The sequence below is a fragment of the Alosa alosa genome, chromosome 16, assembly GCF_017589495.1.
Source record: "Alosa alosa isolate M-15738 ecotype Scorff River chromosome 16, AALO_Geno_1.1, whole genome shotgun sequence".
Lineage (NCBI taxonomy): Eukaryota > Metazoa > Chordata > Actinopteri > Clupeiformes > Clupeidae > Alosa > Alosa alosa.
In genome coordinates, this window is record NC_063204.1 from 1122091 (window position 1) to 1136072 (window position 13982).

At 43.0% G+C, this 13982-nt stretch overlaps 1 protein-coding gene across 1 annotated transcript in view; it reads left to right on the forward strand.

The window, feature by feature from the left end:
* The first annotated feature begins 8415 nt into the window (after window positions 1-8415).
* si:ch73-173p19.2 (V-type proton ATPase 116 kDa subunit a 1) overlaps window positions 8416-13982 on the forward strand; it is a 36309-nt gene continuing 30742 nt past the window's right edge. The window contains exons 1-7 of the mRNA XM_048266936.1: window positions 8416-8659; window positions 9677-9755; window positions 10178-10275; window positions 11600-11728; window positions 12754-12875; window positions 13216-13342; window positions 13811-13893. Of these exons, the coding sequence (XP_048122893.1) occupies window positions 8543-8659; window positions 9677-9755; window positions 10178-10275; window positions 11600-11728; window positions 12754-12875; window positions 13216-13342; window positions 13811-13893 (755 nt within the window). The 5' untranslated portion in view covers window positions 8416-8542. The remainder of the gene's footprint in view (window positions 8660-9676; window positions 9756-10177; window positions 10276-11599; window positions 11729-12753; window positions 12876-13215; window positions 13343-13810; window positions 13894-13982) is intronic.

Genomic DNA, 13982 nt, shown 5'->3' on the forward strand with positions numbered 1-13982 from the left:
ACAGTGGTGTAAGCTCAAGCAAACGAGAAGCATTCCTACTGACAAGCTATGTCAAGTCCTTTACAGAACCTGGTGGCTCAATGGTCAAATGTGAACAAACTACAGACACATAACCCTATTAAACACCCAAACTACATACACATTACCCTATAAAACACCCAAACCACAGATACATAACCCTATTAAACACCCAAACTACATAAACATTACCCTATAAAACACCCAAACCACAGACACATAAGCCTATGAAAACACAAAACAAGAAAAAGGAGCAGCATCAGCTCAGAACTTAATTAAAACCTTAATCTATGTAAACATCTTTGAGAAATAAGTGGCTACGTAGGTTACGTAGTAAGCCAGTCCAAATGAATAAACATAATGCATTTTATGCCCAGTTTTCTATTTCTATCTTTTCTATTTCAAGGAAGCATAACCGCAGAAGCATCTAGAATTACTAGTCCGTTCACCCGTCTATCTAACCTCAATCTCTACCCAGTATACATCAGTGTATATTTCAAAACAAACTTGGGTTTTTCTGAAAAGTCCACTGGCTAAATCAGTCCATCTCTGGCTGTGAAGAAAAACAGTTCCTCTCAGCTTGTCAACTTCGCCTCAACAATCACTTCAATACAGCGGTCACATCACTTCCTACTTGCGACTTTGAATAGTCTCAAACTGAGCCACTAACTAATGCATGCAAAGCCATGACTTTGTTAGAGGCTATTAGGGCCGCCTGAAGTGGACACTTGCCAAAGCCCATCAATCAAGACCAAACACTTGTTAATGTAATCCACATAGCTGACCTCAAAAAGACCACATTTCACAGTTCAAGACCCTCCAGAGAAACAGGCCACAAAGACCACAAACTTTTTTTCTCCCAACAAACAAAGTAAAATATAAGGGCTTTATGTTATGGCTTTGAGAAATGGTGGAGTTGTTGACAATTACAGTAGTTTTACACTTTCATTGTTGTTTTTATTTTTCAAATTCCCAACTATTTTTCTGAGAAAACCATTTCATCCATCACAGGTTTGTAGCTGTGGTTGTTATGGTCCCCATCACTGAACTTTGTGACACAACACAGTGTGTGAAGAGGACAGAGGACAGTGGACGTCACGAACCACAACTACACAGAGCAGGACATCACAAAGCACTACACAACTACACAGAGTAGACTGCTACTTTGTTTCAATAATAAATGTACATTTTTGCCACTGTGGCTATGTCCCTCATCAAGCTACAATAGCCGGCCTGAAGCTACACGGCCTCTGCAAAGTCACAGTAACTAGTGCCAGAAGGAATCCTGGGGCGGCCATTGTGTCCGAGCCCATTTGTAAAGGCGAGCTCTCGCCTCTCTCTGGACACCCCTGATTGAGCTTCTTTCCAAGGCCCTGGGCCTGCGCTTGTAACCAATCGGGCACAATGGCTACTATTGTCATGGGCTCTCCCTCGGTGTCACAAAATGGAGGGGAATAAAAAAGCATTGATCTGTCCTGAGAGAGGGGTGAGATCAAATAAAAGCCTCTATAGAAACTTGGGAGCCTCACGAAACACTTTGCACCAACACAAACACACACACACACCATCACCACCACCCTTTTTTCTGCTACACTTAACAATTTGGTTGTAGCCGTGTAGGAGCAAGCCCTCACAAGAAGTTATTATGTCACATGAAAAATAAATACTTTTAAAAAGTAACTAATTCTCCATATCAGTAATATGGGACTAACTAATAGATCGGTCTGTAATTTAAGATTTGACACAAGAGATAAAAATTCGATACACAAAAAAGTACCATGCACATTCGTGAATAATATTACTTATATGTTTACATTTAAAAATACTTTCTATAGTGGCCCTCTCTATGAATTTATAAATTGTAAATTAAGTTGTTATTATGTTGAACATGACATTTCTGCTGTTCTGTTGACAAAATGTTTTATAAGATCATTTTATTAAACCCCTTCAAAATGCCCCTTCATAATTTCATATTGTATGGCATAACACACACGATAAACCAATCTTGGCCAAGACTTGGCGAGTAGACCTTAATTATGGCAGGCCTGTTCCTGGGCTACAGGAACCCGTCGCATGATACGGTCCAAACTCTCCGCAGAGTGAGTCCTGAAGCCCAAATTAGCTGAACATTTGACAATGCTCCTCCTTGTGGGCTTCAGAATGCTGATAGCGCTATAACTCTCCTAAATGTCAGCTCGAGTGTCACACCATCTTTGAATCTTCGGACAATGGTTTGTTTTAATCAATGAACACAACTAAACTAGGCATTTTACAGATATGCTACCTTACAGAAACCAAATTAGCCTTGCAGGGTAAATGATGACATTGCAGGGTAAATGATGACATTGGTTAATATACTGGCAAATAACATACATGATTTTTCATCAGAGACAAGTGACCTGACCTCCTAAATGTGACAGCAAGTGACCTGTGCTGACAGCTAATATATCACTGGCTATCTTTTATCTCCAAATGCTTTGGTTATAGTACAGCGCTGTTAAATAATGTATTGAAGGCTCTTTTATCCGGTGATTAAAATGAATACTCTGATAACAGCTTTATTAAAGCTGGCAGATGCAGACCAACATTATCCAGACCGTTGTCCCCTCCAGAATTGATTACGCCAATGCATTTCTGGAGGACTGCCCGCCAGCACGCACACAAACAAGCCGCAGCTTAGCCCACCACGGCTGCCAGATTATTAATTAGTCAAACAGGCCCTCAGTCTGGTCTGTCTCGGAGATGAATATTATATTCTGCAGTTCCTCCAGCAAAGACGATAGGATGCAGTTCTGCAACTGCTCACTATTAGGAATTGGAATGGTCCCCATCTTTGGGTTCCGCAACATCAAGGAGACCTCTGGAGATTAAACTGCTCCATGTGGCTCTAGTTCTTGTGTTGTTGAAGCAGGGTAGGCGGGCCGGGTAGGCCCTGCTCTTTCCCTTACCCACATCCTCTCGAGCGCCAAGCCACATCACTGGTGAGCTACTGGGTCTGGGAAAGGGTTTCCTTGGCCAACACATTACTACCAGATGCCTATGGCTTGGCAGACTCAGGCTGGTGGGACCAATGTGGTATGACTTGATCTGTCCTGAGCTCCTTTGTGAAATTACTATGCACTGGTTTTGGTGAATGTAATAAAGCATCCCTTATTAAGAGGAAAACTAACGAAATAGCCTTAGATGTGACTCTCCTGCCCCCTGACAAACGTAGGCTACACCACCGCCACTGACAACTGAGTGGAACCAAACGGTTTGCCTCGGGCCTGCAGGCAGCAGCAATTAACAATGGACGGAGAGGAAGTAGAAATGCGTATTAGCTGCATCTGATAACAGCGCCCCTCTATTCATAATGTCTTCAACGACCTGCACGAATAACAAACGTGTGGGACAGACCGATGCTGGTGCCGCTGTTTAGATGTGCGCCACTGATTTGCATGAATATATGATAAGCCAACCATTAGCCTACCGGTCTAACAGAGTTTGAGTCCTTAGCAGGGGGCTACGCGCGAGAGCGTTGAAGGGTGGGGTTCGGGACTGCTATTCTTTTATCATAGGCTACACCTGATCTCGTTCGCCAGTGACACCAGCGTAGCATCAACGAACACACGGAGCATCATCAATGAGGGTCGATTGGGGTTATACTGACACACAGCCTATACCAGTTATTACCCCATAATAACAAATAAAGGCATCATTCTGACTGCCTTTTTCCCTAATACACCATTTAGTCCTATACCCTAATTCTAGTAAATTCACCGATACGTCTTTTGTCTGGAAACATTGTCACAAGAGAGGGAAACGGATGTTGATGTGTTATGTTTTGCAGCTTTCGATATGAGCATGCAGGCTACTGGAATAATAATGATTAAATGCTTACCCACGCAGCCTTTCCCTTTGCCCGACACACATTCGCCGCTCTGGGGGTACGACGAGTGGACCCCAAGCAAAGAGAAGATGGTCAGTAAACACACGAACGTTAGGTGAAGCTGGCTATGCAACGGTCCCATCCACCGTACGATCCGGTAGCCTGTCAACATGGTGAAAACGAAGGTGTCCACGGGCCGTCCTGATAGCGATAAATTTGTTCCTTCGTTCGATGTCTCGTGCGAAAAGAAGAAAACAAAAGCGACCTAAGGAGAGCGCATGCAGCTTCGCCGAGGCAAAACACCCCCGTTCCAAGCGTTACTCTCCAGTGAATGAAAGATGGTTGCGCAGATGGGGATTATTTCCCGGGATGGTGTAAGCTAAACATAAATACCAGCATCACTCCCAGTCCCTAGTAATTCGGCATCTGAATAAGGCTACACAGACATGATCTTCTCACTCACGCTCTTGCTCAATGTCCCGAACGTGTGCGCACGTAAATGAGTAGCCTGGCTCTCGGCGGTCCCTCTCTATCGGTAGGTCCTGCTGTCTTTGTGTGCCTTTCCTTCACCAAATCCGCCACTACATTCAACTCATCAGAAGGCTGAGGAGAACGAGGTTCCAATTCCACGTCCTTCACTTAAGACTTATTTGATATTATCCGATTCGTGCACCATAAAACATCAATGTAGGCTCTAAACTCAGCCTGTTGTGTAGCCCTTACAACAAAGGGTCGGCAAGGATGGCTTGTGGTCACGTGAGGCAGACCACCTCCCCCAATATCCTTTGGGAAGACCGAGGAGACCAGACAGACACCTTCGAGCAGGATACAATCAAGCCGCTTCACTTGCAATTCAGACAAGCGACTGATGTTATTCGGAAGTAGTCCTTTATTATATTGTAATATATATGCATTTGCCTTTCAACAGACTATCTAAATACTTAATTGTTTTTTTAAGTTACATTTTTAATAGTCAATATGGTTGTCTCAAGCAATATTTTTTTGTTTACCATGCATGACTGAGCCATAGGTCCTAAGGCTACATGAAATAATTTTGCGGATTTTACTATTTTTATTTAGCAAAAGGAGCTGACAAGTGTTACCACATTTAGGAGCATATTACTTACAGTAATAATGTCTTAATGATTTCTTAATAATGACATTGTTTATTTATTTATTTTTCTATAAATTCCAAGGAACTACAAGTCTGATCAAATGTAATCTTCTGAGTTTCCTAATGTGGTTAAGTTTTATTAATTATTTTTACAAAGTAGCAACAGACCTGTAGGTTTTACAACGTAGCTACATACCTGTAGCCTAGGTTTTACACTGTAGATAGACCTGTAGGTTTTAACAGCTTAATGTGCAGTGTAACAGTGAAGGGTAATCTAAAGTTTAACATGATCATCATCAGTGCCTTTCCAATACAGTGAGCTGGGACAGCTTTTCTGTTTTGGTCCCCCAACACCACCACCACCTCCCCACCCAGTCCAGGCATTTAGAGATTAGCCTAACCCTCAGTTGCTGAGACTTTATGGTATTATCTGTAAGCAATGCTATTATTTTCTGTTGCGTGTCACCCAAGCAACCAGGATATGGCCTCGACATTGCCTTGCCATCTGGGGCCTTGCCCCCCCCCCCCACACTGTCTCAGCAGTGTGTCCAGATAATCCCTGCTTTACTTGGCCAATGCAAATGATTAGCTTACCTACTAGCAGCAGGGAGGTGAACTGTCTCTCTTGCCGCACTTTTTAGTAGGCTACTTTTGTGACGCTAATGGAATCCAGAGACACATTCCTGAGCTTAATAAGAACAACTCTACTGGGGCAATGGGGACATATATTTTTATATATTTGACATGATTTTTCCATTAGAAGAAAGGATTCAATTTTATACTTCATCTTTATATTTCACTGTCTCTCCATTATTAAACCATCATAAAACTATACCTCAAACTGTCCATGCAGTTCATGCCTGGATGCACACAAACACAATCATGTTTATTATATAAGCCTGTGCTCTGAAATGCCTGTGTGTCATGATCGCTCGCTTGGTACAGTAGAGCCCCCCCCCCCCACCCCACCACATAACCAAAAGGGAACATTGAGTGTGTGTGAATTCAGACGTAAATGATGACCTAGGGTCGTACAGTTGACTGAGCAGCATGATGCGCTCGCTTGGTACAGTAGAGCCCCCCACCCCCCCCCACCCACCACATAATCAAAAGGGAACATTGAGTCTGAAAGAAAAACGTGTGAACGTGTCCACACCAGTCGTGTGGCGAATTGCTTACACACACACACACACACACACGCACACGCACAAGCGCACACAAACACACACAAACACAAACACACACACACACACACACACACACACACACACACACTAAAAGCATTGCAGCCTCTACTGCTCCATTTCAGAGTGCCTCTCTATTCGGCGCAGAGAAATGTGTGTGTCAGTCAGTCTTCCTATGTAGGTTACGGAGTCTATGGCGGCGCATGATTCTAACCTAGAGTGTTCCAGAGGGAGTCCTGCCCCAGTCTTAAGTCTACATTCCGGTATAGATGAGGGGCGGTGATGGGAGCCTCTGCTCCTCTCACTGCCTAAATGTGTCACAGCGCCCAGGGTGAACTTTCAGGAGGTATAGATAGACAGACAGACAGATAGACAGATAGATATAGATAGACAGACAGACAGATAAATAAGATAGATAAATAGACAGACAGACAGGGCGGTGTTCCAGAGGGGAGAAGCTCTATTTGTAAAGTTTGTGTGTATACACAAGCCACTACAAGAAACACACACAAACACAAACACACACACACACACACACACACACACACACACACACTAAAAGCATTGCAGCCTCTACTGCTCCATTTCAGAGTGCCTCTCTATTCGGCGCAGAGAAATGTGTGTGTCAGTCAGTCTTCCTATGTAGGTTACAGGAGGTCTATAGCAGCCGCATGGTTAACCTAGATACGTCCCAGAGGTCCTGCCCCAGTCTTAAGTCTACATTCAGTATAGATGAGGACGCACAGTGATGGGAACCTCTGCTCCTCTCACTGCCTAAGTGTGTCACAGCGCCCAGGGTGAACTTTCAGGAGGTATAGATAGACAGACAGACAGATAGACAGATAGATAGATAGACAGACAGACAGATAAATAGATAGATAAATAGACAGACAGACAGACAGATAGACAGACAGATAAATACAGGACCCTCCAGAATTATTGGCACCTTTGGTAAAGTTGACTAAAACAGGTATAAAAAATAATCCGTTGGTGATTTATTTGTAATGCAAAACAATGTTCCAGGGGGAAATCCTATTTGTGAAGAGTTTGTGGATACAAATTTATTCTGAAAAGGAAAATCCATAAAGAAATAAATATGTTAACAAAGTTTATTGCTCACAAATATTGGCACCCCTAGAAAAATCTTATATACAAAACCTAACAGAAGCATTTTCCTACCTAATTTCATTCAATTTCAGTTTGTGTGTACGGACCCGTACAGTGTTCCAGAGGGGAGAAGCTCTATTTGTAAAGTTTGTGTGTATACAGTAAGCCAGTACAGTGTTCCAGAGGGGAGAAGCTCTATTTGTAAAAGGATTTGTGTGTATACAGTAAGCCAGTACAGTGTTCCAGAGGGGAGAAGCTCTATTTGTAAAGTTTGTGTGTATACAGTAAGCCAGTACAGTGTTCCAGAGGGGAGAAGCTCTATTATGAAAACAATGAGGAAAAATCCACCCTTGGAAGGAAAGAACATTTATTCTGAGAATACCAGACAGTGTTCCAGAGGGGAGAAGCTCTATTTGTAAAGTTTGTGTGTATACAGTAAGTGTGTATAAGCCCGTACAGTGTTCCAGAGAGGAGAAGCACCGGGTGAGTGATGCTTGAGCTGCTGTCTGGTTCTCTACGCACTGAGCCCAATGCACTTCCACTAAGATGCAATGACACCAGTTAGTGGATGAGATAGCCATGCAGACCTTTCTGTTGGGTCCAGTTTGTCCACTTCAGCGTATCATTGTAGCCTACACTCTCTATCATGTTGCTATCAATTAGAGTGATTCTCAGACATGTGCCTGTAAATGAACAAAAGCGACTCACAGAGCTGAGATAGGCTGAGGTGAGAGGTGAGAGATGAGATAGGCTGAGGTGAGAGGTCACCCATCTCTCCAGGCTCTCTGCTCCCTCCTGCAGGTCCAGGCAGAGGACAGGGGTTTGTCACGACAGATGGCCTCACTACCATACTGCTCTGCTGTGTGTAATGCGCTAATCATTCCATATATGCTATCTTTTGTAGTCACTAAACTGTCACCACATCTACACCCATGGTGATGTAGAAGCTGGCAGGTTGTGGCTAGTGATGAGGTCATCCTAGCACCACGGTAGCAAAGGCCTTATTGATCATAGTGGTACCAAAGCACTCAATTGATTTCCTGTCGGAACAGCGTTTTCAATAGACTGTGTCAAAAGCAGAGGATTCTCATCAGTCACTCTGTTTCACCCCTTTAGTGAGGTGCTGGTGCCGTAGTGTGCTTTGACAGGAGGAAAGGGTTCTTTGGACAGACTGAGAAGTGTTCTTTAGACAGACTGAGAGAAGTGTTCTTTAGACAGACTGAGAGAAGTGTTCTTTAGACAGACTGAGAGATGGGTTCTTTTTTCCAAAGTGAGGAGATGTGTCTTGTTCAACTCTTCTTCCAGACAGAATCAGCCCACTACTGCATCAGTGAGCTCGGAAATCTGGGACTTGTGCAGTTTAGAGATGTAAGTATCACATCCAGTGCCCTCCTATGTGTATGCTGAAAGAGCTATCTATCTATCTATCTATCTACAGTATATGTCTATCTATCTATCTATTTATCTATCTATCTATCTATCTATCTATCTATCTATCTATCTATCTATCTATATATCTATCTCTGTGTGTCTGTCTGTTTTTCTTTCTTGACAGTTGAACAATCTTTTTACTTGATGCCTTTTTCCATGCTTTGTTAAGTTTTGTGAGTTGAAAGAAATTCATTTACAGTAAGCCAAATGTATTTTAATGTAAATGTCAAACACCAAAAGTCAGCCATCTGTTCTGAGCTGGTTCATAGAGTTCAGAGGAAAAGGTGAATACAGTCTGCTTGCCGTTGTATAACTAGCGTGGTGAATTAGCTCAGCGACAGTGTCGTATTGATTCAATTTCCTGGATAACATCCCCATGTGCTGCACCTGTCATGCACACACACACACACACCAGCACAAACAAGCATATTCACAGGCACACTTCTCTGGGTAAGGCGTCAGACATAAGCCTAACAACAGTCACTGTGTTTTTGCAAACATTGACAGTGCTGTAACGGTCAAACTTGCCTGACAAACAAACTGACCCTGAGTGTTGACCCTGCTAAGTGTGCCCTGTTGTTGACCCTGAGTGTTAACCCTAAGTAGGGGCAGCCGTGGCCTACTGGTTAGCGCTTCGGATTTGTAACCAGAGGGTTGCCGGTTCGAACCCCGACTGGTAGGCATGGCTGAAGTGCCCTTGAGCAAGGCACCTAACCCCTCACTGCTCCCCCGAGCGCCGCTGTAGCAGGCAGCTCACTGCGCTGGGATTAGTGTATGCTTCACCTCACTGTGTGTTCACTGTGTGCTGTGTGTGTTTCACTAATTCACGGATTGGGATAAATGCAGAGACCAAGTTTCCCGTACGGGATCAAAAAAGTATATATACTTATACTTATATAGGGATCAAAAGTTATATACTTTTACTTATGTGTGCCCTGTGGTTGCTGCTTCCAGCTGAATCCAGATGCGTCGGCCTTTCATAGGAAGTTTGTAAATGAAGTGAGGAAATGCGAAGACATGGAGAGAGTCCTCAGTGAGTATTCATGAGATCAGCGGATGAGAAACACGTTTACTCACCTCATATAGAAACACTTACTCACCTCATATCAGGAGATCAACGGATGAGAAACACGTTTACTCACCTCATACCACCTGGTATGGTATGAAATATAGTCATTTGTACATTTAAAGCACCTCATACTTTATCTTTTCATTGCATAATGGTATGGTATGGTATGAAATATAGTCATCACCTCACATATTTTTCATACATAATGATATGATATGAAATATAGTCATTTGTACATTTGAAGTGTGATGTGTGTTTACATATGAATTCCAGTGATCTTGCCATTCCAGATTCAGATTCAGATTTTGCAGCACAGTGTTTGTGTGGCCACCTTGGACCTGAGCTCTGGACTGATAGTCTGTGACAGCTTGAGCTTGTTGTTTCAGGGCTTCTGCAGAAGGAGATGATGAAGAGTGATATCGCGGTGGCCAAGGGCTCGGACACAGAGCGGGTGCCCTGTCCTCGGGATGTGTTTGAACTTGAGGTAACGCTGTTTACATCATGCTGATCTAATGGCTGCTCTGCTGCTTTTCAGTTCACCAAGCTATACACAGCAACATATATAGTTCACCAAGCTACTGTATATACACACAGCATCATATATATTGCATAGTTCACCAAGCTATATACGCACAGCATCATATATATTGCATAGTTCACCAAGCTATATACACACAGCATCATATATATTGGATGCAGTGCAGTTTATCAAGCTACACACAGCATCATATATATTGCATAGTTCACCAAGCTATACAGCATAATGTATATTGCATAGTTCACCAAGCTATACACACACATGCATAGAATCTTTCTTCTGCATGAACATTAAAGTTTAATCAGTCGCGTTTGTACATTTTTCATCACAGTAACTGCATTTCTCAAAACAATGTACTCAAACTGCAAACACAGTGGATCACCTGCAAAAGCTCAAAATGTATGTCTCAGATATGTATACAAATATTTTGATGTAAGTGCAATCACCATCAGAATGATACGTTCCTGTGCCATTGGTATGACAGGGGGCAGATCCAGGCTGGCAGCAGGTTTCATAAGGCGCCCCAAATGTTAAGAAATACTGTAAATCAAATAGATATTCACATCCAGTTGTCATTGACTGTGTGTAATAAGAAATATCTAATTAAACCTACAAACCATCCTCAGGAAGGAAGAGACAGAAAAGGATCAGTCCCATGGACTATAACATTATGCTGGATCAGTCCCATGGACTATAACATTATGCTGGATCAGTCCTATCGACTATAACATTATGCTGGATTTGTGGTATGTGTGTGTGTCTTGTTTGCTCACAAGTGTGTGTAGATAAACCTGGCCTTGTTTGCTCAGAAGTGTGTGTAGTAAAGGAGTAACTCACCAAACAACAATCTAGTTCCCATCATGCATCATGCAGGAACATGATCATGACCGCGGCAAGGACGGCCCCCAAGAGGCCGCATTCCTACAAATCCAACTCACTCACACACACACACTCACTGCTTAATATGAGTCTGACACCCCTGATGTACATGAAATGCTAAGCTTTCAGCCAGGGAATCCTGTTTAATCTAGAAAAGTTATAGAATAGGAATGTGATTTGACTTATAAGTTATAGAATAGGAATGTGATTTGACTTAACAAAGAGTAGTGCAAGGAGAGGAGTCAGCCCAGTACTCTATCTGTTAAATCCAAATGAACCACTGGATATCTTCTGGATAGATATCTTCTTTTCACGGTTCCTCTCCGTGTTCTACAACATGTCCATGCATGAGCGCGTAATAACTGACCCTCGCGTACTGCGCTGCCCACAGTCTACGCTTGAGAAGTTGGAGCAGGAGCTGAGGGAGATCAACTCCAACCAGGACACACTGAAGCACAACTTCACCGAGCTCATGGAGATGAAGTACCTGCTGCAGATGGCTGAGGACTTCTTTGAACAGGTACACCTGACCTGGCTCTTTGAACAGGTACACCTGACCTGGCTCTTTGAACAGGTACGCCTGACCTGGCTCTTTGAACAGGTACGCCTGACTGGGGAAACTAACAGGTAGGCCACTCCAGGAGTTTCAGAGATCCAGTAGGTTATGTACCAGGAGATGGTGTAGAGATACAGTGGGTGATGTACCGGGAGATGGTGAAGAATTGTTCAGGTCATGGACTCCACAGATGAAGCCCGGGAGCTCAAGCTTGTAGGCCTATGTAACACACACACACAGTAGTTTACAGTGTGGCGGTAATGGGGTAACTTTAAAGGTTGGGCGCCAGGTGGTTATCCACCACAACTCAGACAGAGTGAAATTAAACTAAAATTAAGAAAATACCGGTAATAATTAAATGAACTTTCTGAGCATACAACAAAACTAAATTGTATTAACTAAAACTTCTCCAAGAAATATTTTCCAGTCAGATGTGTTCAAAAGGTATACAGTATATTGTACAGGACACGACAACGCAACACATAAACAAACAAACAACCACAAAAAGCTGTCAGCAGTCAAAGTCAATATAGCCCAGGTTAAAGGAACACGCCACCATTTTATGAAATTGAGTTATTCACCGTCTCCCCTATTAGATAAGTGAGTAAAAACATTTTTATCTCCGTGTATGCATCGTCTTAGTCCGGCAGCGCCCCCGCTAGCTTAGCTTAGCATAGTGAATGGAATCTCTCCTGCTGGACAGCATGTCGTGAGTAAAAGTGAGCTAAAAAAAAAAAAAAATCTCAAATGACTTCTTGTGGCCTGTGCATTTACGAGTACAAAAGGCAATGCAGATTACGACAAGGTGATTTCCTGGGCAGGTATTGACTTGGGACTATGCTGGGGCGAAGCACTGCTACTTTGCAATAGTACACTAGACTAATGAAACCATATGTCACATGCATCAGGTTTTGGCGGTTGGGGAAACTGGCATCTATCAGTGTGTAGAGTGCAGAAGTGGGCACAGTTGAGCTTGTTGTGCCCTGCAGGCGGAGTGCCAGCTGTCGGTCTCTGAGCTGCCGTCCGAGGACTCCATCACGCTGACCACCTCATCACGCATGGCCAGGCGCACCAGCAGCATCGCCAGCCACACTGGCCCGCTCAAACTGGGGTACGTGCACATACACAGTATACGGACCAATAGGAAACTGGGGTATGCGCACAGACCAATAGGAAACTGGGGTATGCGCACATACACAGTATACGGACCAATAGGAAACTGGGGAATGCGCACAGTACACAGTATACGGACCAATAGGAACACTTTACTAAAATGAAAGTATTACTAAAGGGCCTTCTAATGCTAATAAGATATTATTTAACTTAGTGTATTATCATTTGCAGTTTGAAAAAATCCATAAACTAAACATATTTCCTTCAAATGTTGAACGCATTGTTATAAAAGTGATCACATGACACCACCACTTACATCAAGTTCAACTCCCCTTCAGGTTTGTAGCAGGAGTAATCAGGCATGAGAGATTCCTCTCCTTTGAGAAGATCCTGTGGCGACTGTTTCACGGCAACTTTGTTCTGCGTCATGCTGAAATCCAGATCCAGGAGGAGGAGAACAACACAGTGAGAACATCTGCTCACGTCAGATTAGCAATATCTGCTCACCTCAGATTAGCAACACCTGCTCACCTCAGATTATTAACCTCTGCTCACCTCAGATTAGCAACATCTGCTCACGTCAGATTAGCAACATCTGCTCACCTCAGATTAGCAACATCTGCTCACCTCAGATTATCAACATCTGCTCTCTACCTCAGATTATCTAGGTTAACAAGATTATGATAAGATCAGTGCTGTTTCAAGACATGCAGCTGTGATTAAATGCTTGAATGTTATAAGAAGACCCACCATCAAATGGAAAACATGTCCAAACATGTCCAATCATGCATGAGTAAATTATGTGCGGGTTTTTGGAGGAATCATCAGGATCTTGGTATGGAATACTACATGGGTAAAACTTGTGACAGAACTGTTAACTTAAATTAAATTGAACAATTAGAAATGCACCATTAATGTAACATGAATTTCCAGGAGGGGCCAGTGAAGAAAGTTGTGTTCATAATATTCATACAAGGAGATCATGTCCGGAGAAAGATCCAGAAAATATGTGAAGGGTAAGTCAAAAATGTCATGACAGTTTTCACAGTTTTACAGGCAATTTGTCTCAGGTGCACATACCTTTTCCTGCCTTTGTAGATTTGAA